This window comes from Ovis aries, chromosome 11 (assembly GCF_016772045.2).
Source record: "Ovis aries strain OAR_USU_Benz2616 breed Rambouillet chromosome 11, ARS-UI_Ramb_v3.0, whole genome shotgun sequence".
Taxonomy (NCBI): Eukaryota; Metazoa; Chordata; class Mammalia; order Artiodactyla; family Bovidae; genus Ovis; species Ovis aries.
In genome coordinates, this window is record NC_056064.1 from 27,880,183 (window position 1) to 27,900,274 (window position 20,092).

At 47.6% G+C, this 20,092-nt stretch overlaps 1 protein-coding gene across 9 annotated transcripts in view; it reads right to left on the bottom strand.

Annotated features, from left to right (window-relative positions):
- Positions 1-433: 433 nt before the first annotated feature.
- The window catches only part of MYH10 (myosin heavy chain 10), a 155,623-nt gene continuing 135,964 nt past the window's right edge, over positions 434-20,092 (bottom strand). For 8 of the 9 annotated variants that reach the window (XM_060394825.1, XM_060394827.1, XM_027974903.3 and 5 more), the window contains 16 exons: positions 19,213-19,425; positions 18,755-18,899; positions 18,058-18,264; positions 17,556-17,660; positions 16,619-16,771; positions 16,004-16,252; positions 15,524-15,736; positions 13,834-14,046; positions 12,417-12,578; positions 7,381-7,509; positions 6,942-7,030; positions 6,067-6,190; positions 5,784-5,992; positions 4,149-4,257; positions 2,689-2,861; positions 434-2,038 (listed from right to left, as the gene is read on the bottom strand). In XM_060394825.1, coding sequence (XP_060250808.1) covers positions 1,894-2,038; positions 2,689-2,861; positions 4,149-4,257; positions 5,784-5,992; positions 6,067-6,190; positions 6,942-7,030; positions 7,381-7,509; positions 12,417-12,578; positions 13,834-14,046; positions 15,524-15,736; positions 16,004-16,252; positions 16,619-16,771; positions 17,556-17,660; positions 18,058-18,264; positions 18,755-18,899; positions 19,213-19,425 — 2,638 coding nt within the window. In that variant the 3' untranslated portion in view covers positions 434-1,893. Of the gene's footprint in view, positions 2,039-2,684; positions 2,862-4,148; positions 4,258-5,783; positions 5,993-6,066; positions 6,191-6,941; positions 7,031-7,380; positions 7,510-12,416; positions 12,579-13,833; positions 14,047-15,523; positions 15,737-16,003; positions 16,253-16,618; positions 16,772-17,555; positions 17,661-18,057; positions 18,265-18,754; positions 18,900-19,212; positions 19,426-20,092 lie in introns of those variants that run through there. The other variant, XM_042256666.1, reaches the window with a different exon arrangement.

Below are 20,092 nucleotides of genomic sequence, written 5' to 3' on the forward strand. Positions count from 1 at the left end.
CTACCTGGCCCACAGCTGCCCGTGGATCACACCACCGAATCCTCCCAAAAGCATTTTTAACGTGCATCCTGTCTGAAAATAGCCTGAAACTTATCAGGCCTCTTGAAATACTCTAATCCAGTAATGGGCTTCACTGATTGGACACTGAAACAAACCCTCCTCGAGGCTTCATCCCACAGTCCTGGACCGCTCATCGGGAGAGCAGGACAGCCGCCAGCCCGCCCAGAGAACTCACCTGTCACCTGACAGTTTCTGGGCGTGCGGTGCCCTTAGAACAAGCAGCCTGGCTATCAGCACGGTAAGTCTACATAGCGTCCAACCAGAACAGAAGGTGAGAAAACAGATTGCACATTCACATGATTATTCTTGTTTATTGAGGTCTGTTTATTCTCCACGGGTGCTTTTTCCTCCAAGTAAACAGAGCAGGCGTAAATATCTATAATGAATAAATTTATTGTCTTACAAAAATCATTGTCTAGAAATATGGGAATACAAGAAAAGATATTTGCAGTCAGGTGTCTGGTGGTCAACAGCCAATACAATTCATAAAGGGGGAAAAATCAAAGATTCCAAACCCACATGACAAATTCTTCCCAACAGATGTTAAAGCTTTTAACCCAAAAGGTTTGTGTTTTCAAGCATGTTGCAGAGGATCAAGGATTTATAATTAACACTGATTCATTGTCACTGAATGTTTATAATACCACTTAGACTAGAGAGGTACATGATCTGAAGCACAGTCAAAACTTAATACATTAAATTGTTACAGAGGCAAATAATATATTTAACATTGTCTTAGTACTGTAGTGTCTAAGGCACTTTCTGTAATGTCAGTTTGATTAACTATCAACCCAAAACAGAATGCTAATGTTTACTGTAACACTGTCCTGAGGGGGTGGGGAGGGAAAAATGAAAAAGGAGTCATCCACTGGCATGTCAACATTCAGGCGGGTGGCCTCTGTTCCCGAGGTGCTGTCCCCCTCATTGACAGACTTGAACAAGTCTCGGACACAAAACCAATCTTCCCATTTTGGGCTCAAAGCAGCGGCTGAATTTGCAAGGTCAGCATGAGAGCCTGGCTGGCGAGGAAGGGTGTCCCCCTAGCTTCTGCTCTGGGGGGCCTGTGGCTGCGAGGAGCAGACCATCTAGAAGTCACTGTGATGGCTGCCCCTGGGCCTCAGCTGCGTCGTGGCCACTGTCCTGCTGGCACAGAGCAGCTCCGGCCGAAGACAGTTCACGTGAAGAGATGCGGGGACCCCACGACTTGAGGGAGAGGGGCACTGTAACCCCCATGGATGCTGCTTCCCCCAACCCACCCCCCATCTCACGGAAGCCCCTTTCACAGTTTGCGCACTGAAATAGTGTCAATCCTCATCTGAAGGAAATGAGAGCTACAGGTGCAGTTTAGGTTTCACAACGTTCTAAGGGACTTGATATGGCTGCGGAGGCAGGGGCCACGTGAACACAGAACTAAGGTAGCTGTCCGTACGACAGAGCATGCAGAGCGACGGGGTGGCAACCGCTAGGCGGCCCCATGACCCAGCGACTGGCAGCGGGTCTGGAGTTAGTTTGAAAAAGGGTTCTCTTAACATGTATTATAAAATGGTCTCTTGGTGGATATATGGAAAATAGATGCAATGATGAGGCGATCTGTTTAATATGTGTAGGTTTTGTGTGTGTATATATATATATATATATAAAAAGGGGAGCAATTGTACCTAAATCTGAAGCAGGAGACGTGTGTGTAGGCCATGAGGCCTTAAGACACAGTTGATCTCTCAGGAAGGCGTCTCGCAGCTCGCCGGTTCCCCAGATCTGCAGGAGGCCCCGAGGTGGGGGCGCCGGTGACTTCCTGCATGTCCCGCGATATTGCCTCCTCTAGCTTCCTTGGACTTACTCGGACTGTGGTGGCTGCGTCTCATTGATGTCACTGGTCTTACTTTCTGTGTCGTCGTCCGACAGCTCCAGGGATGCGCCCTCAATGTGCAGCTGGCGCCGGCCTGATCGGCTGGAGGAGAAGCTGATCGGGCCGCCTCGCCTGGAGGGAACAGAAAGCAGGTGCACATGGCTGCCAAGTCGTCCACCCACCTGAGGATTCAAAGCTCCCTGCCCAGGATGCAGCCCCTGGGGTGGTGGGGAGATCAGAAGGGCTCTGTGCTTAGCCACCACTGCCACCTGCTGAGCATCGTCCTGGGGGCCGTGGTGGCTGGCCCCTGCTGTCCCTCCCAGACACAGTGAGGACAGCACCACCAGCTCATCCCCGGCCAGGTGCTCCCCAAAGCGCAGATGGAGAGGAAATGCTCTGTGCAGGCTTTGCGGGCCTCCTAAGGTCTCTGCTGGTCTTTTTACAGCCTTTAGCAATGTTAACACCACTCTTAGCATACGGCAGCAGGGCAGACAGGCTCCAGCCCACAGGCCACACCTGTGCTAAGCTGTCCTAGGGAGAAGCCTTGGCTCCCTGTCTCCTGGGGTGCATCAAGTCTGCCATGGAGAGGCTGTCCCTGCCCACGAGGGACATGGACAGACTCCAGGGCTGGCACACAAGCCATGAGTAAACACAGAGCCAGTGACTGACTGGCCTGTTGTTTCCCCGCTCTCCAGACCACCAACGGTCAGGAGTCCTGAACAGGTACATGCTAAGGAGGACCTCACACATGGCCAAGAAAACCAGTGTCTGGAGCCACTCACCTCAGCCGGTTCTTGAGGGTGCTGACCTCGCGGCTCAGGCCCTCGTTGGCCTCAGTGGCATCGTCCAGTTCCCGCTGGAGTTTGCGCCGAGATGCATTGGCACGTGTGGCTTCTTCCTCTGCTTCCTCCAGCTGCCGCTTGAGCTGCTTCATCCTGGCGTTGGCCTTCTCCATCTTGAGGAAGTTATAGGAACCAAGTCAAACCAAACCGCTGAATCCAAATTCACATCACTGTGTCCTGAATGTTTCAGCACAGGCCTCTGCCCCACTGGCCACACGTGTGTGCACACCCCTGCCATTTCTGCACAACCATGTCTACACAGCATATTAGGCTAAAGGAAACTTTACAATTGAAAACCAATTTTCATCCCTGAGTTTTCTACAGAAAAATGGCATCTTCACGAGTGATCTATGGAATTATGAAAGGAAACTGCCATTGCTACAAAACACAGAAGAGCCAGCAACACAGATAATCTCCACCCCCAGGAGATGGTGTGTTCATTTTACACCTCCTTTCAACACGGTAAGTACCAAGCCACTCTGGAAAACCAAGTCAGAACTTGGCCTGCCACTAGCCTGCCCACTCCTGAGCCACAGAAACTGGCCAACACTGTGCCAGTCCAGTTCACACCCACCCAGAACTGCTCTCCGAGTTGCTAGGTCCTGGGATGGGGAGGGGAGGGTCTAGGCTAGAGGCAGTGGATCCTCGGGTCTCCCAGATGAGCGAGAGCACAGCCCCCCAGGCTGTAGCCAATACAGAGCTGACACGTCCTGACACTTAGGAAACAGATGCCTGGACACAGACGAGGACGACCACTTGGGTCCCACGTGCCGTGCATCGCCTTTTCTTCCCTTCATACTACTTCCTGCATCTGCGTCTCCACCCAGCCAACATTCAATTCAGTTGTGTCCGACTCTTTGCGACCCCATGAATTGCAGCAGGCCAGGCCTTCCTGTCCATCACCAACTCCCAGAGTTCACTTAAGTCGGTGATGCCATCCAGCCATCTCATCCTCTGTCATCCCCTTCTCCTCCTGCCCCCAATCCCTCCCAGCGTCAGAGTCTTTACCAATCAGTCAACTCTTATGACTGCCAACTACAACTTTTCTAGGCATTTAGAAGGTGGTAGGTAAAATAGGCAGAAATCTCTGCACTCATGCAGTGTCTACTCTAGGGAAGGAAACATGGTAATTAAGATCAGTTCAGGCCTCCCCACTACAAGCCTTCCCAAGGCTCTTGCCCACCCCTTCTCAACATGTATTGTGGGGCAGGGCTACGTCCTAACCACCTCTGTATCCCCAGCACTTGGGAGTGACCAGCAGGAACAAGAAACAGCATGTGTACTTAGAGTTTCTTCCTAAGTCAGCAAGTCACATAGTAACATGGTTGGTCTTCTGTCTGTGTTCCTGTACAGCATTCAGGGTGAAAGACATGTTCCCTTTAGGTGCCTTCTCTCCTTACCTGTTCTTTATACTGGTCAGCATGGCGGCGTTCATCTTCAACCTGCATGAAGATTTCTTTCAGCTTTTTCTCGGTACGACGAACTAGTTTATTGGCAGCGGCTCTTTCCCTGTGAAAATGATCAACATGTTCATTTCCACAGTTCTTGCAATGAAAATATTTTAAGTCCTTTTTTCTATAAGATGACACACGTTGGAGCGCTTTCCAGGACCCTGTATCATCGTGATCAACAGAGTCCAGAAACTTCTGGTCGAACTGTGGATTGCCTTTAACGTAGTCTAATGCTGATAGGCAGAACACCTGCATTATTCCCTCATGCGTGGATATTTATCACCTTAGTGATCTTCTGAAGATCAAAGGTCACTTACATTGAGTGTAGAGTTTTTGGAAATAAAAACCTTAGTTGGTTACTCTTATCACCTAACATTTTAGCCTGGAAAACAAAACACTCAATTTAATTATTGTTTCAATTTAAAATTACTTCCCACTGACTTGGAGAAGGAAATGGCAACCCACTCCAGTATTCTTGCCTGGAGAATCCCCTGGACAGAGGAGCCTGATGGGCTACAGCCAACGGGGTCGCAAAGAGTCGGACACGCCTGAGTGACCTCACTTGCTCACTCCCACTGACTAAGATTCCCCAGAGGAAGGCAAGGCAACCCACTCCAGTATTCTTAACTGGAGAATCCCACAGACACAGGAGCTTAGCAGGCTAGTCCATAGGGTTGCCAAGAGTCAGATATGACTGAAGCGACTTAGCACGTACTTACTAAGATGTTAGAGCAGCTGAACACTGAAACAACTCCCCCCACTTCAGTTAGGAATCAAGGCACCATGTTCTAGACAGGCCTCCACTGTCCCACGTGAAGGAAGGAGAGTTAACTTACTTGGAGAACTCCACTGAAAACACAAAAGGGTCTTTTGTTCCTTCACAAATGTTATGCAAAAATGGATAGGATGGAGTCAGCTGAAAGGGCCAAGTCATGTCAATTACAACTAACAACAAACAAATCCTTAGCTGTTACATTTGAGAGCAGGGGGACAAAGTTTCAGATGCTAGGCTGGGGAGGACTCTGGGCAACAGACCCTGTGTTTCTGGGCCCCCAAACTCCTCAATAATAGGGTGAAGTTGAAAGTCTGCTCCAGCTCTGGCCATCTGAGATTCTATTCTAATATATATGTAAATGCCTGCCCAAAAGCTGCTTTGTGCAATTCCTAATAAATTTCAGAATGGTTTATGACACCAGAATGGAAACTGTTGAGCAATCCCTTCCTAAAGGAGAAAAAACTTGTCTTTTTTGTTACATTGCATTTCTTCTCTGCCAACACACTGTAGCATTTCATGCGATGCGGTGAACTTGGGCTCAGCCTTGGGCAGAGATGTAAACTACGGCACCAGCAAATCATGGGGCACACACAGCATGATTAGCCCTTAGCTGAACCTGGGAAGAGCTGACAGGTGAGCCCATTGTTCCCTGAGGGCTCACACCAGCTTCTCTGGTTATATGTGCCCTTGTGCAACGAAGCTCCCTTAGGACAAGGGGCATTGGTGTCATCTCTATAAACCTGGACTTGGTCTGTAACAGAGATACTGTAAAAACCTTTTTTTGGCTTATAGCACTGAAAACCTCTTACTTGGCTTCCTGCTCAAGCTGCTCCTCCAGTTGCCCAATCTTGGCTTCTAGGGCAGAGATGGTGGCCTTGAACTTGGACTTGACAGCGCCCTCTAGCTCCTGGAGCTTGGCCTTCAACTCCTTGTTCTGCCGCTCCAGCTGCTGGCGCGCATTGTCGCTCTTTTGGGCAGCGCTGCGCTCGGCCGCCAGCTCAGTGTTCAGCGTGTCCACCTGAAGGGGAGATGGGTCAGTTGTGCAGGGGATGGCACAGTCCCTCCTGGGGTGAGGGGACATGGTAGACCCACCTGCAGTGTGGTCTTGCGGAAGCGGTCGTTGAGCAGCTCCATGTTGCTCTGCTCCTCCTCCAGCTCCTCCTCTAGCTGTGCAATCCGAGCCTCCAGACGCCGCTTCTCATCCAGCAGTGCAGACCTGCGGCCGAGGCGGCGACACTCAGCACAGAGAACTCTCCAGGGCTCCTCCACCCACTGTGCTGCCATAAGCATTCTTAATTTTTCTCTTTCTCCTCCTCCCACCCCAATCTGCCTGGTCCTGTTGGTTTTGCTTCCAAACACGCTGCCCACTTCTCTCCATCCCCAGGCCTGCCACCTGGCCAGGCCCCGCTATCTTGCACCTGGATCGCTGTGTAGCCCTCCAGCTTTGCTCCACAGCCAGTGTCAGCTTTAAAAGTGCAAAAAGATTCTGATGTTCCCTAGCTTCTCTAGTGCACCAAGATCCAAAGCCAGCTCCTCCTCATGGCACACTAGAAAATGACCACAATGGATCCTGAGGACAGCCTTTAAATGGAGAAAGCAACTTTTAATTGTAAAAACCCCCCCCAAAATCTGACTTTCAATGAAACATATGTCGAGGGAAAGAGACCTAACAAATGTGAAAGCGAGGCCCTGCACTGCAAGGCTGTGCAGTCCTATGGAGGCCAGATAGGTTCTGAAGGCCTTTTCTGCAGACCTGTGTGGACGTGACTGGTACAGGGAGGTGTGACCTGGCAGGGCTTCAGCCAGTTGGCTGAGGCCCAGCATCTCATGCTCATCTCTCCAGACTTTGAACAGAGATGAGCAAACCAACCACTGACTCCCCAATGCCAGATGACCCCTGTAGCTGACTTAGTGCCTGTGAGGACCAGTGAGACACCCACCCCTTCCCACATGCTCAGGAGACTCACTTGCCGGAGGCGCTGTTGGCGATCTCGTCCGCCAGCTCGTCTCTCTCCTGCTCAGCATGTCGGCGGGCTCGCTCGGATGAGGCAAGTTCCTGAATGAGTTCAGATTGTCATGTAAGCTCTGGCTGCTAAGTTTCCTTAGATGTGAGGTCTGACAGTGCCTCTGGCTGCTGCCACCTTGCTTGAGGCACCAAGTGCACCTCAAATTATAAACAGTTTTGAGAAATACACTATTCAACCTCTCTGTCTTTAGTCAGGTAGAACAATATCAAATGGGACCACTTTGCTCAAGTGAAGCAGTAAGATGGTCCAGCACCACATTAAAAATGGTCAGTGAGATTACACTGGCTACAAAAACACTGAAATGTATTTATCTGGTCTTAGAGAAATTCCAAGGGCAAATATTTGTTAAGCAAATAGATGAATAAACAAACACACAAACCTCCTGCAACTGAAGGATTTCTGCTTCCAGGCTTTTCAGTTTCTTCTCACTCTCTTTGGATTGAGCAAAAATCTCATCCCGGGATGCACGAGCTTCTTCTAACTCACGCTGGTAGTCCTTCATCTGAGCCTAAGCATAAGGAGGAGGCAAGTTTTGGAGTAGTGTTTATTCTTATTTAAACATACCTTTCCCCCCAGATTATAAAATAGGAATTTATTATGAAAGCATGTAGAAGTGATGAAAAAGAAAACATTCAAGTCAATATCCTTTATGAATATAGATGCAAAAATGCTCAACAAAATAGAAACCAGTAAGATCCATTAACACCTCCAAGTGGGATTTATATGAGGAATTCAAGGTTGATTTGACATCCAACACAACTATGTGATCACTTCAACTGACACAGAAACAATCTAATACCTTTCAATATAAAAACACTCAATAAATCTTTGACAAAATTCAACATTCATTTATGATAAAAACCATCCAGAAAGCAGGCACAGAAGGGACATACCTCAACATAATAAAAGCCATATATGATAAACCGACAGCAAACATTGCCCTCAATGGTGAAAAATTGAAAGCATTTCTCCTAAAGTTAGGAGAACAAGACAAGAATGACCACTCTCACCACTACTGTTCAACATAGTTTTGGAAGTTTTAGCCATAGCAACAAAAGAAGAAAAAGAAATAAAAGGAATCCAGATTGGAAAAGAAGTAAAACCCACTGTTTGCAAATGACATGCTCATCTACACAGAAAACCCTAAAGACTCCACCAGAAAATAACTAGAGCTAAATCAATGAATATAGTAAAGCTGCAGGATATTAATACACAGAAATCCCTACATCCCTATACACTAACAATGAGAAGACAGAGAAATTAAGGAAACAATTCCATTCACCATTGCAATGAAAAGAATAAAATACTTAGGAATAAATCTACCTAAAGAAACAAAAGACCTATATATAGAAAACTATAAAACAGTGGTGAAAGAAACCAAAGATGACACAAATAGATGAAGAAATATACCATGTTCATCGATCAGAAGAATCAATATAGTGTAAATGAATATACTACCCAAAGCAATCTATAGATTCAATACAATCCCTATCAAGCTACCAGTGGTATTTTTCAGAGAACTAGAGCAAACAATTTCACAATTTGTATGGAAATACAAAAAAACCTCAAATAGCCAAAGCAATCTTGAGAAAGAAAAATGGAACTGGAAGAATCAACCTGCCTGACTTTATACTACAAAGCAGCGGTCATCAAGACAGTATGGTACTGGCACAAAGACAGAAACATAGATCAATGGAACAAAATAGCCCAGAGATAAATCCACGCACCTATGGATACCGTATTTTTGGCAAAGGAGGCAAGAATATACAATGGAGAAAAGACAATCTCTTTTAACAAGTGGTGCTGGGAAAACTGGTCAACCACTTTTAAAAGAATGAAACTAGAACACTTTCTAATACCATACACAAAAATAAAAAGGATTAAAGATCTAAATGTAAGACCAGAAACTATAAAACTCCCAGAGGAAAACATAGGCAAACCACTCTGATGTAAATCATAGCAGGATCCTCTATGACCCACCTCCCAGAGTAATGGAAATAAATACAAATAAACAAATGGGCCCTAATTAAACTTAAAAGCTTTTGCACAATGAAGGAAACTATAAGTAAAGTGAAAAGACAGCCTTCAGAATGGGAGAAAATAATAGCAAATGAAGCAACTGACAATCTCAAAAACATACAAGTAACTCCTGCAGCTCAATTCCAGAAAAATAAGCGACCCAATCAAAAAGTGGGCCAAAGAACTAAACAGACATTTCTCCAAAGAAGACATACAGATGGCTAACAAACACATGAAAAGATGCTCAACATCACTCATTATCAGAGAAATGCAAATCAAAACCACAATGAGGTACCATCTCACACGTCAGAATGGCTGCTATCAAAAAGTCTACAAACAATAAATGCTGGAGACGGTGTGGAGAAAAAGGAACCCTCTTACACTGTTGGTGGGAATGCAAACTAGTACAGTCACTATGAACAGTGTGGAGATTCCTTAAAACACTGGAAATGTAACTGCCATACGATCCAGCAATCCCACTACTGGGCATACAAACCGAGGAAACCAGAATTGAAAGAAACGTGTACCCCAATGTCCATTGCAGCACTGTTTACAATAGCTAGGACATGGAAGCAACCTTGATGTCCATCAGCAGACGAATGGATAAGAAAGGTATGGTACATATACACAATGGAATATTACTCAGCTATTAAAAAGAATGCATTTGAATCAGTTCTAATGAGGTGGATGAAACCGGAGCCTACAAAGCAAAGTCAAGTCAGAAAGAAAAACACCAGTATATTAACACATATATATGGAATTTAGAAAGACAGTAATGATGACCCTATATGTGAGACAGCAAAAGAGACACAGATGTAAAGAACAGACTTTTGGACTCTGTGGGAGAAGGCGAGGGTTGGGTAATTTGAGCGAACAGCATTGAAACATGTATATTATCATATGTGAGATAGATCACCAGTCCAAGTTCAATGCATGAAACAGGGTGCTCAGGGCTGGTGCACTGGGATGACCCTGAGGGATGGGATGGGGAGGGAGGGTCTCAGGATGGGGAACACATGTACACCCATGGCTGATTCATGTGAATGTATGGCAAAAAACCACCACAATATTGTAAAGTAATTAGCCTCCAGTTAAATTTCAAAAAATTTAAAAAAAAAAGAATAAAAACAAACAATAAGATAAAAACACTCAATGAACTTAAGGCAACTTCCCCAACCCTGATAAAGGGAATCAATGAAATGAAAAACTAGTATCATACTTAATGGTCAAAGAGTGAATGCTTTTCCCTACAATCAGCAATGAGACAGGGATGTTTTTGCCCTTACTATTTCTGTATAACAATGTAATGGATAACATTATACATTGTAATGTATAACAATGTAATGCTAGTCAAAGCATTTAGGCCAAGAAAGGGAAATAAAAGATATCCAGATTGAGAAAGAAGAAATAAAACTTAGCTCAATTTGCTAATGAAAAAGTACAGAAAATCTTAAGGAGTCCATTAAAAAAATGTTACAACTAATAAGTTCAGTGAGGCTGCAGCATACAGGATCAGTCAATACAGTTAGTTCTCCATATCTGAGCTCCACACCCATGGATTCAACCAATAATGGATCAAAAATATTCAGGGGAAAAACATTCTCAGAAAATTTCAAAAAGCAAAACCTGAATTTGCCACGTGGACAACCATTACCTTGTATCAGGTTGTTATGAGTAAACTAGAGATGATTTAAAGTATATGAGAAAATATTCATAGGTTTTATGCAAGTAATACACCATTTTATATCAGGGACTTAAGCATCGGTGGATTTTGGTATCCACGGGGGTGGAGGGGCTGGTCCTAGAACCAATCCCTCTCAGACACTGAGGGACAACTGTACAAAAATAATTGAAATTCAATACACTAACTATAAACACTGTAAATAGTAACAGAGCAGCTACACTTAGCATCAAAAGGGTAAAATTTAGCTAACGTATAAGACTTGTATGCCAGAAACTAAAATAAAGCATCATAGAAAAAAATGAAATAGCTAAATGGGCTGATAGCCATGTTCGTGGAAAACTCAATACCTTTGTGAGGATGGTAATACTCTTCAAATTGATCTACCGAGTCAACGTAAAATAAGAATCCAAGCTGGCTTAGGGGAGGCGGGGGCAGAAACTGACAAGCTAATCCTAAATGGAACTGCAAGGAGCCCAGAACAGCAGTCATGAAAAAGAAAGTTGGAGAAGTCATACTTCCCAAGTGCAAAACCTTAAGCCACGGTAATCAAGACTGTGCGTTCCTGGCAGGACAGACATAAGAGATCAAGGAATAGAACTAAGAGTCCAGAAATAGACACAAGTCTGTGGTCAGCTGATTTCTGACAAGAGGGCCAAGATAATTTCAATGGGGAAAATCTTTTTAACAAATGGTGCTGGGACAATTGAATATCCATATCCCAAAGAATGAAATTCGGTTCATATATCAAACTACATAATAAAAATTGAAATGGATTTAGAAAGAGCCAGAAGTATAAAACTCTTCAGTCATGTGTGACTCTGTGACCACATGGACTGCATAAAACTCTTAGGAGAAAACACAAGACTAAATCTTCAGGACCTTGGATTAGGTAGTGGCTTCATAAATAGTAAAAACAGAAGAAACAAAGGAAAAAATAATCTGAACTCCATCAAAACTTGCACTGTAAAACAGTACCAATGAGGGAGTGAATAGATAATCCAGAGAATGGAAGAAGATGCAGAATCACCAAGGCCAAAGGAATGGAAATTTTCTAAAGCTTTTGTCTTTCCCTCCAGAGAAGTGTGTCCCTGTACGAGACAGCCCATCACATCCTGCCAATATAGCAAGTTACTACAGAAATCACTTTGTCACTGTGACAGTGAAAACCAGCATGCTCTCTGAGTAGCTAAAGTGATGCTGACTGGACAGAAAGGCGCAACTGAAGGAGGAGCAACATGGAGCTGCTCAACGACTGCTTCTGCAGACCACACTGCAGGTGGGCCTGCCATGTCCCCCTAACCGCAGGAGCGGCTCATGGCCCTGGTCAACAAAGTCGACACCACCTACTCTCAGTGGGTGCCTGTGTGTTTAGTTGACCACGAGATGTTATTCAGAGCCCTAAGCGCTTGTCCCTTAGTGAGTGCCCACCAGGCAACTCTACCTCACTCAATCCAAATGGGGCCAAGCCCACCCAGTAGACGCTGGAGCTATACACGTACCATCTTTATGGCCTGTGGCCCCAGCCTACAGCTGAGGATGACAGCGGCCCTGTGCCCTGCAGCAGTGACGTGGCAACACTGAGCCCGCCAGCATGATGGTGGCTGGATGCTGCCCAGAGCCTTCTCTCCAGCATCACGGGCCATGTCATGCTCGGTGGTCTCAGCAGAGCCTGATCACCCCACCACCACACCCTGATGGCTGGTGGCACTCACCTGGAGTTTGCGGAGCTGCTTGATCACTTCATCCCTTGCTTTGTTAGCTGCCTCGATTTGAGCCTCCAGGTCCTTCAGGTCTATTTCCATTTTCTTCTTCGAGGCAACAGCCAGGGCCCGCTGTTTCCGCTCATCCTCCAGCTCTGCCTCAAGCTCCCGCACCTGACAGGCAGTGTCAGGATACATCGGTCAGATCCGTTATCCGCACACAGAGAACAGTCCCGTGGGGGCTCGACTTACTCAGGAGGGGGGGCTCTCTGCCTCCAAGCGATTATTATTATTAGCAGCTGAATTTGTACAGAGAGGTCTATAAACATCTCCACCTGGTACAAATCATTTCCACTGACTGACTGACTGAGGCGAGAGTGTGTAAAGAGGCAGAACCCCTGATCTCAAGCTCCTAGTCCAGGTGATGCAATGAGATTGGAAGGCATGAGACAAGCTCCTAGGGAAGCTCCCCCCTTGCCCAGCACGGGGACACCCCAGCCCCAGCAGAGGGGCCCATGTGTCAACCACATGGGCAAACAGCTTGGATGCACTCCCTCCAGCCCCAGTCAGCCCTTCAGGTGATGGATGCTCCCTGCTAATAAGCTGCTTCAGAATTCCCAACTCACAGAAACTCATTTAATGTGTGCCGTTTTAAGTCACTAAGCTTGAACTAATCTGTTATCTAGCAATAAGTGGCTAATAAAATGTTAGTGGACCAAAAATAAGAAAGTGTCCCAGATCCAAGACTTGATACCATGAACTCCAAGGGAATGTTAAAGTGAAAGTCGCTCAGTCATGTCTGAGACTTTTCAACTCCACGGACTATACAGTCCATGGAATTCTCCAGGCCAGAACACTGGAGTGGGCAGCCTTTCCCTTCTCCAGGGGATCTTCCCAACTCAGGGATCAAACCCAGGTCTCCTGCATTGCAGGTGGATTCTTTACCAGCTGAGCTATCAGGGAAGCCCTTGGGAATATTTCACTTTAAAATTTTAAATTAGAAGTTTAAATGCACTCAGAAAAGTATATAAATTGTTAAGTGCCCAAGCAATGTTTTCAAATAACAAAAATGTAAATATCTAGAGTTTTCCCTTTAAAGAGTGGTTTAAAGAGGACATGCAATCTGACCTTCAGAATATTCTGAATCACCTTGTCAGGTATGTACTGATTCTTCCCTTTACTGACACTTGTAAGACTCCCAGAACTTGAACCTGACTACATGTCCCAGGATGCTCACTGGGTTTTAAGTAGTAATGATAATCTGAGAAATAGGAAATCAAAACCAATTACATTATATTTTAAAGATAAAGTTATATGACCCAATAAATTTCCTCCAGCTACTATTTTCCAACGCAAATATCACTGGCCAAAAACTGGTCTTTGAGCACAAACAAGGGCCCGTTCTGGGGGCCACACCTCTAAGATCTACCTGTTTAATGAGCAGCCGCTTCTTTTCCTCGTTCTGCTCATCCCTGGTCTGCAAGTCTCTCTCAAACTGGGCCTTCATGGCTTGCATGTTGACCTCTAGGCGAAGCTTGGCGTCTTCTGTAGCCTGGAGCTCATCTTCCAGCTCCTCCAGTTGGGTCCTCATTTCCTCCACCTGCTGCTCTAGGGCCCGTTTGGATTTCTCAAGTTCATGAACCTAGACCACAGGAAGAAGCACAGGTTATGACCCTTGGAGGGACATGCATGGACAGTAGTTTCTATTATATAGCCAACCCCTGCCCAAGGGATCTCCCCACCCTGAGCCAGCCGCTGCACCAGTCATCTCAGTGCACCATCTGAATGACAGGCCTGACATCATGCACGTGTGCTCTACCACGGATCGTGCAGCCAAGAGGTCTCTAAAAGCTGATGATCAGTCAAAGAGCATGGTGTCAGGGCAATGGCCTGTTGATTGGCCACTGGCCTGCGGTCTCACAGCACCTCCCTCTTGCTGTGGTGAAGATCATTTGTTTTGAAAATGCACATGTGCAGATTTTTAAATATGAAGGTGTGTGAGTCCTAGGAAGCAGGGTACAGCGAGAAAGAGGTCTGACCTTTCTTTAGACAGAGATCCCCACCATGCACACATTTACTAAGTTCTCTGTGCCCAGCACTGTGCTGGGTGCTCCCCGTCATGTTCCCTCTGATCTCAGAGACAACATTCAGGCAGGCACGTGCAGGCATCATTATTATGTGTCCCTTTGGAGTTCATGACCATGTCGGTTCTCCTGAGGACAGAAGATGCCTTAGGACGTTAGGAGGCTTGTGTCTCTTGCTACTTGGCACTTCACAGGCACAGAGGAAATGTTTTTGGAAAGAATGTGTGACTATCATTTATTTTAGAGAAAACCAATAAGGAACAAGAAGATGGACTCAGTGCTGGAATTTTCTCTTTGCACTTTACTATGTAATCCTGGCCATTTCTATGCTAGGGGGCTCTTGTCCACTGGGCTGTAGAAGATTCAGCAGGAAGGGTAGTCCCACACCCTCATTATATGGCCAGATGGCCCATGTCCCAGGAAAATGAGAGTTTATTTTTAGAGAGGACTGTGTTTTTCAGAGCAAATCTGTAGCAACTTCATGAAATAGCTAAGTATCATGTCCACTGGACACAAGAGGAAATGTGGAGAGGCTGAATGGAGCTGGGGGAGAGTCAAATGCTGAACCTGTTCTGATCTCCAGCCCTGGGTCCCCATCGCTCTCCTCAAACCTCCGACACTAAGGGAGGGATACAGGGTGGACAAACATCACGGCAGCATCGGTGAAGGCGTGTGCAGCTCGGGGGTAAGGGGTCCTCCTGGCTCCTCTCCAGGTTCCCCACTCTGTGCAGGAGACAGACCCCACTGCCCTCAATCTGAGGCAACTTCTGATACTTGGTTTTGATAACCACCCATGAAACTCTCCATTTACAAGGCCCCCACGAGGATGCAGGTTACGGTGGGGAGGGTCCGTGAAAACCACGCAAATGCCCTGCCTTGCTTTGGTGCAGGTAACCGGGAACAGACAGGAGAAAACCTGACAGCTCATCCCAGGAGACCCTGACCTGATGGGCTGAGACCACCTCGTCCACGTCACTCTGGGCTGGCCCTTCCCAGAGCCGCTGCCCCTGTAACGGCCTGGGCCCTGGCACTCACGTTCTTGCCCACGTCGTCCTTGGAGCTCATGAGGTCCTCCATGTCTGCCCGCAGCTGCTTGTTCTGTCGCTCAGCCTCCTCCCTGGCCTCCAGGGCCTCCTCCAGGGCGCGGGCCAGGGACAGGGCTTTGGTCTCCTTCTCTCGGGCCTCTGCCTCCGCCCGGTCGCGCTCTTCTGCGTAGCGGGCAGAGATGTTCTTCTCTTCTGCTAACAGCTACACGGGATGGCGTCAGGAAACAGTAAAGATCAATGTTGGACTTCTCTCATTTGTTGCATATCTGACTTATAGCGGAGAATACCACTAGATCATGGGTGTTCTCCTATTTCCTCCTTTATACTGGACTTTTTCCAGTTTTGCTACAAATACACCTTGTTTTAAATAAGGGATTATTTCAAACCCAAATGATGAAAGTGAGGGCTGTGGCAGGAGGAAATGTGGGGTGCTGGCCTTGGAGCCTGGGGTTGGGAGTGTGGGCCCCACCTGATCAAACTTCTTCTGTTTCTTCTCCAAGTTGGAGACGATCTGGCGCTGGTGGTCCAAGTCTACCAGCAGGTCATCCAGCTCCTGCTGCAGGCGGGTCTTGGTCTTCTCCAGCTTGTCATAGGCCAGGGCCTTCTCCTCCAGGCGCTGGCTCAGCACCTCCACATCCTTGAGGAGCTTCTTCTTGGCTTCTTCCAAACTTTCAATTGTCCCCAGGTCATCATCTACTTTCTTCTTGGTATCTGTCAACTAAAGGAAAAAAGATCAACATTAAAGAACTTACCTGGATTTCACATTTGAGGAGAAAAGGTAAAACTTGTTTTCATTATCTTGTGAGAATAAAACAAATCAATACTTTCTGACTCTGAGCAAATGAATCTTAGACCATAAACTTCTTCACTAATCATCTACACACAATGAATGGACTGGAACCTTACATCTCCCAGCATTGTAACAAGCATAGGGTTAGTGTGTGATGAGGTTGAAGAAAACACACTTAAGGGGTTTCACTTAGGACAAGGCCCACTTAACTGTCACAAATGGAGCTGGAACCACCCAGCAGGACAGGGACATGACACACACGTGGAGGCCCACAGTCCCCATGGCCTCACGCACCTGGGCCTGCAGGGCCTGCAGCTGCTTCTCCAGGCTCCTCCTGGCCTCCTCCTCTTCTTCCTGCTGCTCCTGGAGGCTGCTCCTCTCCTCTTCCAGCTGCCGGATCCGACTGCTCAGGTTCAGTTTCTGGCGTGTCTCCTCCTGAAGAAGCTCCTATTCATTTTGATAGAAGGTCAGTACTCAGGTTACAGTCATTACCCAAACCACCATGTCCTTGTTAAAAAAACGGAGTGTGAGGAATACCTAGTGATGATAATAAGTGATTTTAAAACATACGTGATCATTTAAACAGCGCCCTTAACACAAGAGTGCTTTAAACTTGTTCACTGGGGAATACCTTGGTGGTCCAGTGGTTAGGACTCTGAGCTTTGTCACTGTCCAGGGCATGGGTTCCATCCCTGGTTGGGGAACTAAGATCCCCAAAACCGAGTGGTGGCCAAAAAACACCACCACAAAATCAATCCTGTTCCCAAGCAATGGCAATACCACCCCCAGGAGTCAGGGCCAGGGACCTGCAAGCTTCCCTTTCCCACATCCTTCACCACTTCTTGAATCCCTTCCTGCTGCTCTCAGGTCAGTGGAATGGGTCAAAAACCGTAAGAAAACCATCTTATTTAACATGGCTAGCAATGCAAGAGCATACAACAGGACCGCCGCCTGGTGAACCACACCCAGGCAGCGCCCAAGTGGCTGGCCAGAGCCCCCTGCCAGGCACCCACACAACCTACAGACAAGGAAACACAGGCTCTAGATATGAGCTCAGAGGAGGGCTCTTGAGCATCAAGGCTTGTGGTACAAGATAGTTTAAAAAAAAAAGTAAAACAGGAAATCAGAAAGAGGTGATAAGAGGCCAGTTCTGGGACAAGCGTGTTTCACCAGCTCACAGGTGACAGAAACAGGAGAGTTCTGATGAACACCCTCCCCACCCCTAGAATACCTGTGTGTCTTGGAGCTGAGACTCCAGACCAGCTGCATCCTTAGCAAATTTAATACCCTTCTTCTCTGCTTCTTCTAGAAGAGTTGAGACATTATCCAATTCATTCTGCAAGGAGGAATAAAAGATCAGACTACCTTCAACGGCAGTCAGATAGAAAAGAGTGGTGATTCTGTTATGGAAAAACTGCATCTTTTTGACCAACCCAGTAGTGTCCACAATCACATGAGCAAAGGGACGGCACATGGAAGACGCAGCAGTCTTGGCCACAGAGGGTGGGGAAGGCTCTGGGCTGCCTGCCTGCAGCTCTACCCCTGAGAACTGCCAGCTGAGTCCCACGGGCAGTCGAGCTAGTCACGTCCTCATCTACCAGACTCATCTGGGGGTGATGTGAGCTTTAAGTGGGAGAACCAACACAAGGAGCTGGGGGCTGCCTGTGTGCCCCTGAATGTCAGTCCCTGCCCGACACTGAGGGTGATGTCTGGGAATGGTTTCTCAGGCCTACCTGTAACTTATTGGCTTTCTCAGCCAGCTCCACCCTGAGTCTGTCTCCTTCTGAGACCTTGGCATGGAGCTCCTGGACCTGGGCATCCAGCTTCTTCCTCTTGTGCTCAGACTCAGCCTTGACCTGCTGCAGCACCTTTACCTCGCACGCCAGCTCCTTGTTGTCTGTCTCCAGGCCCTGTTTGTTCTTTTCCAGATTTGCTTTGAACTAGGAGAGGGGAGGAAAAACAGTTCACTAGCAGTTTTATAATGAAGGCCAGAGGGCACTGCTCTGGTTTCTGGAGAACTGTGCTGACACTGAGTGAGCGTGCAGTCCACATCTGTTGAATGAATGAATGAAAACACTTACTCTGAGTGTGAAGATGTCTGTTGCTGGAACATACCACTCAGGACAGCAGATACAGATATGGGGGGAGACATGGAAGCGTGAACAATGAACAAAGGCGACAGACACCCTGTGTGGTGCCTGGGGCAGATCAGAGGTGGGGGGATGGGGGTGGGGGAGGCACCAGGTGAGCAAGGGCAGGACACCAACTGTTGGAGGTTTTGCACTGAGTCAGCAGGTGTCAGTGAGCAGACACTGAGAGGACCAGGCCTGGAGACCAGAGCTGACCCACCCAGCTCAGGGGTGCCTAGCTCTCCCAGGCCAGCAGTGTGCTTTCAGAGCCCAGCCGCTGCCGTGCCCCGTGGCCCCCTACCCTCTTGGCCTGCTCCAGCTGCTCCGACAGCTCCTCCAGGGCGGTCGCATGCCTCTGCCTCATGTCCTGGATCTGAGCCTCGTGGCTCTTCGTTTCCTCCTCAAGAGCCTTCTTCAGCTCCGCCACTTCTTGTTCTCGTTTTGTACTACAGACATTAAATTAACTCAGAGTTAGTCGAATGATTATTATCACAGTTCTGCTTTTGTCCGAAATATGAGTGGGTTCCTCTGGCTATCTCACATGACGTTTTCCAGCAGGCTGGCATGTCCATCACTGTGAGCAGCTTTCTCTAGCAATGGGGCTTTCTGGTCACCCCTCCCCAGGCGCCCTGTGGCGTCCACCCGCACGCCTGTGCTCCTACCACAGGCTGGACGGAGGTGCGGTTACTGCTCCACCTGCCGCTGTCTCCAGGAGGGAGAGAGGCTGCTGGACGGAAGACATGCCCGGCCCCCGCTCACCGCAGTTCCTGCTGGGCTGCCGTGGTGTCCAGCGTGTCCTCCAGCTCTGTCTTGAGTGCCTCCAGCTCCTCACTCAAGTCCCTCTTCTGCTTCTCTGCTTTGTTCCGCGAAGCCTTCTCAGATTCAAAGTCCTCCTGCAGCTCGGCGATCTGGGCCTGCAGCTCTCGCACGACTTTGAGCGCATTGTTCTTGTGCAGCGTCTCGTCGTCACCCCTGCGCAGGACACCCGGGCACGGGAGGCACTCAGAGCCGGCGCCCGGGGACTCCTCGCATAGGGCCCCCATCACACAGCCCTCCACCCTCAGTCATGGCCCGGGCAGGGGTGGCTGCACCCAGGAGCGGCTCAAGGGCCCAGAGCTGCTATTGGGTGGGGCTTAGGCCCTGTCCAAAGGGCTCATGGGCATGAAAAGGTAGGACCTTTTCACTTTAATGATTATAGTATTTAAAAATTTCCTCAAGCAAACTGTTCCTCTAATTAAGCAGAGCTACCACCTTCATTCCCTCCACCCTGTGCTTCTAGTTCCTCTGGTGCACCTTCCTGCTCACGTGCGGGGTTCAGTGTAGGTGGAGTTCTGACTGGGGGAGGTGGGACGCTGATGCATTACGGGGTTGGAGAACTGTAGTTCTGGGTTCTAAGCAGTCACCTGCTAAGGGGCCAGAGACCAACAGCAATTGCAGAGAAGAATTTCTAAGGTTTTCCTGATCATAATAAAGTATAAACAGTCAAATATTAATAGTTATCTTGATAAAGAAATGAAGTATCAGGTGTAACTATATGACTTCCATTCTATAACTGAATGGTTAAGGACTGAACAGCAAACCGTACTAGATGCAGGAGGGAAGGATTTAATTCCTGAAAAGTGATTTCCTCGAAACTTGT